This window comes from Ixodes scapularis, unplaced genomic scaffold (assembly GCF_016920785.2).
Source record: "Ixodes scapularis isolate PalLabHiFi unplaced genomic scaffold, ASM1692078v2 PGA_scaffold3__209_contigs__length_174095766, whole genome shotgun sequence".
NCBI classification, from domain to species: Eukaryota; Metazoa; Arthropoda; class Arachnida; order Ixodida; family Ixodidae; genus Ixodes; species Ixodes scapularis.
The window spans coordinates 75,208,976-75,212,201 of record NW_024609868.1 but is presented as its reverse complement, the minus strand read 5'-3'; the positions used below and the strand labels follow the sequence as shown (position 1 = coordinate 75,212,201).

Below are 3,226 nucleotides of genomic sequence, written 5' to 3'. Positions count from 1 at the left end.
GTAAAGTGCCAAGATAAAAAAAATATGCGTGCGATATCTGGTTTCTTCGAAACACGTCTCAAGTGTCCCACAACACGGGACCAATATAGGCCCCACGTGGTTGAAGTCTGCCCGACGTGGGGCTCCGAAGCAACACCATATATATGATCACGAACAGTTTTAAGAATCGCATGACGTGGCGTGCCTTAAACCGAGACGATGGGAACATCGAAGAACTAATACCGAAGCAAGAAGCCTCAAAAAAAGGGCACGCTTTGGGTTTTTTAAGTTTTCACTTGTCACTATAAGTACCGACAAGTTAAGAAACACAGGGCGTGCCCAGGCGCGTGCATCTTATTATCACACCGCAGCCAATGACATTGCGGCATTAGGCGACAAGAACGCCAAACAACCAAACACGAAGCAAGACGCGTTGAAATAACAAAGGCCTCACATTTCTGAATAAATGTACAATAATGTCTAAAAAAAACGAAAAAAAAAAAGAAACGCTTGCGCGTTGAATTTTTGAAGCCATTTTAGCCAGATCGAGTGCGAAGCGCGGATTGGACATGAACGCCGCGTCAGCGTTTGGACAAGATTCGCGTTCGATCAATGCGTTGTTGACAGGCTCAGGTTCAATCGCAAAGTGCCGCCCACGCAGCAAGATGTTATGACGTTCTACGGAAAAAGACGAGAAAGGGCTATCCAAGAGACCCAATGTCGATAGCTCGATTTCGCATGCTTGGTGGGGGTTTCCAGGTTTACGTGGGAAAACCGTGACCGTATTTTGACAAATGCGCTACGCAGCCACGGCTCCCCACGATAACGGGCGAGGCCGTGCTTCCTCCCACACGTGCGTCTACCGTCAAGCCATTGCTATCGCGACTTGATTGGAGCGAGCATCCTGTCTAGACTGCCCCGTCGGCAACATAAAGCGTCCGTCGAACGTTAGTCGAAGCAGAAGAGCCGACGGAAATCCAGCGGACTGAAACCGGGAGCTATGAGGACCCTTATTGTGTTTTGCGCTTTGGTGAGCTTGGCTACATCCTCGAGACTTTGTGGTAAGCTTTCGTGTTCCTATTTTAACGCTAGTGTTAAGGTGTTCTTATATCGAAAGCTCCTGTTTTATTTCAAATCTTTTGTTTTATAGGTATGACAGATAATGAACTCTCCAAATTTATGACGTGCGTCCGCAGTCATGCTTCTCGAAAGGTACAACAATTTACTGTGGTTTTTATTTTTCGCTTTGTAATCTTGGATAGCGCAACTGTAAGCTCAGTTATGAGCAACAGTGAGGCACGATTATAATTGCGTAAATTACGATTTGTTCCCCGGCTGAAATTTACGAGCTGATGTAATGGTGCTGCTGATTATTCATATTCCGGCGCACAGTTTTAGATTGTTGAGGCTACAGTAGGGAGACTATAAAATATTATTCATGCTAAAATTTTAGTAGGCCCTTGACAATAACATTATCTTTGTTGGGTATAGCAACCAAACTTTGATACAAAGTTTTGTATTTCCCATTAACGTTATTTTGTAAACCGCAAATTTCTTTTAAGTCTTAAGCCACTAAAAAGAATTTGTACATATTGCACAAACTGCATGTAACTTTCTTTTACTCAAACTATCCGATGTTTGGTGGCTATACGAGAGTATAGATACTCCCACATATAATAACCACGCCATTGTTGGCACAACAATTATTTTTTGTATCATTGAATTTTTAAAATTACATCACGCCGTCCCAACTTCCATTTTTTTATCACAGATAGTCACAAAGCGTACGAAAAACAACATGATACTGTAATATCTGTTATGTCCGGCATTGTTTTTAAAGGATAACCGACAGCTCGACTGGCTTCAAACCAGCTTCGGCTGCAGGAACGATATTTGCTTTATCAGTCAACTTTGCCAAGAGAACGGAGCTGTAAGTATTCGCATTTATCACTTATTTAGCAGCTATTAGGTCAATACATTGGCTTCAGATTAACGGGTATACCCGTTATAGTCTGTTGACGTCTTCTGACACCTAAACACTCGCCTCTGATACGATCTTTGTATGAACCTTTACTTCGTCTTTTATATGAATATACCCACGCTTTCGGCTTCCCTGTAGACAAAAGGTGATTCAATGCTCCGATTTAAGGTAGTGACTTGGTGGGCGACGACGCAGCCATAAAGATTCAACCTATCAAAATGGGCCGCGCCGTGACGTTGAATATGATGAGCACCTACCAATAATCATAGCGTGAATCGTATTTGTGAACCTCCACATCACCAGTTCTATGTGGAACACTGTTATTCGTGGCATTGGGGTAAAGTAGATGTGCATTATTCATTGAAAGAGGAACCACGATTCGGACAAATAAAAAATACCCCCCTTGCCCTCAACCACCCACCCCCTCCCCAAATTTAGAGAGACTGCAGAATTTGTGTTATGACTCTTTTTCACTCTAGGTTATTTAAAAAAATATATATTGTTCCTTTGCATGTGTCCTCTCATTTTAACAACAGCATTGAGATATTTTGACGACGGACAACAAAAATTTGAAAAGTGATTGTGTCAGTCGAGGATAATATTTTAAAATATATTGAGTAAGGTTTAGGTAAATGACTCACAAATTATAATTTCAACTGGTAACTTGACGTCCGCTGCGATCGATAACGTTATCTCAAATGAATCAATTCATAATTTCAAGTTTCGTTTCTTAAGATTGATTTCAATCGTTCGGGAAACACCCTGTCAAAATAGACAGGTCTTACTCAGTAATGTACATAATTGATTTTGAGAGGACCGTACAGTAATGTCTTGTTATAATTGAAATGCTATTAAACCTAATAAAAACACTTAACACTTGAAGACAATGTTACTTTTTTTCCAGTGTTTGCCATTAAAATGTGATCTTAACCTTGACCCCGTATTTATTGTTATTCCCTATAAAAAAAAAAAACAGAAAATCCTCGAGGTGATCGAAGGCATGGGAAGTAGTTGCAACAGCGCCTCCTGAGAGTGATGAGATCCAGTCTTCGACAGCCGAAGTGGCATCGCCCGTTCGACTCCGGACTTCTCGAGTTCCTTTCTGCAAAGTGTGGAGTGCGTTTGTTTTCCCGCGTCAACGTCCATGTCACGTTTTTCCATGTGTTCATCAATTTCACGTTTCTAGTCCCAGACGTTGCAACAGGAAACAGTTTGGTTGTTTGGTAACTTTGGTCTCCAAATAAATACCGTTCGCATTGTTTTAAA

General features: G+C 41.5%; 1 protein-coding gene across 1 annotated transcript; it reads left to right on the top strand.

Moving 5' to 3' along the window:
• The first annotated feature begins 856 nt into the window (after positions 1-856).
• Positions 857-3,226, top strand: LOC8040700 (antimicrobial peptide microplusin). Its single transcript, XM_029975305.4, has 4 exons — positions 857-1,040; positions 1,130-1,191; positions 1,820-1,909; positions 2,937-3,226. The coding sequence occupies exons 1-4, from the start codon at positions 980-982 to the stop codon at positions 2,988-2,990; spliced, it is 267 nt and encodes an 88-aa protein (XP_029831165.1). The 5' UTR covers positions 857-979; the 3' UTR covers positions 2,991-3,226.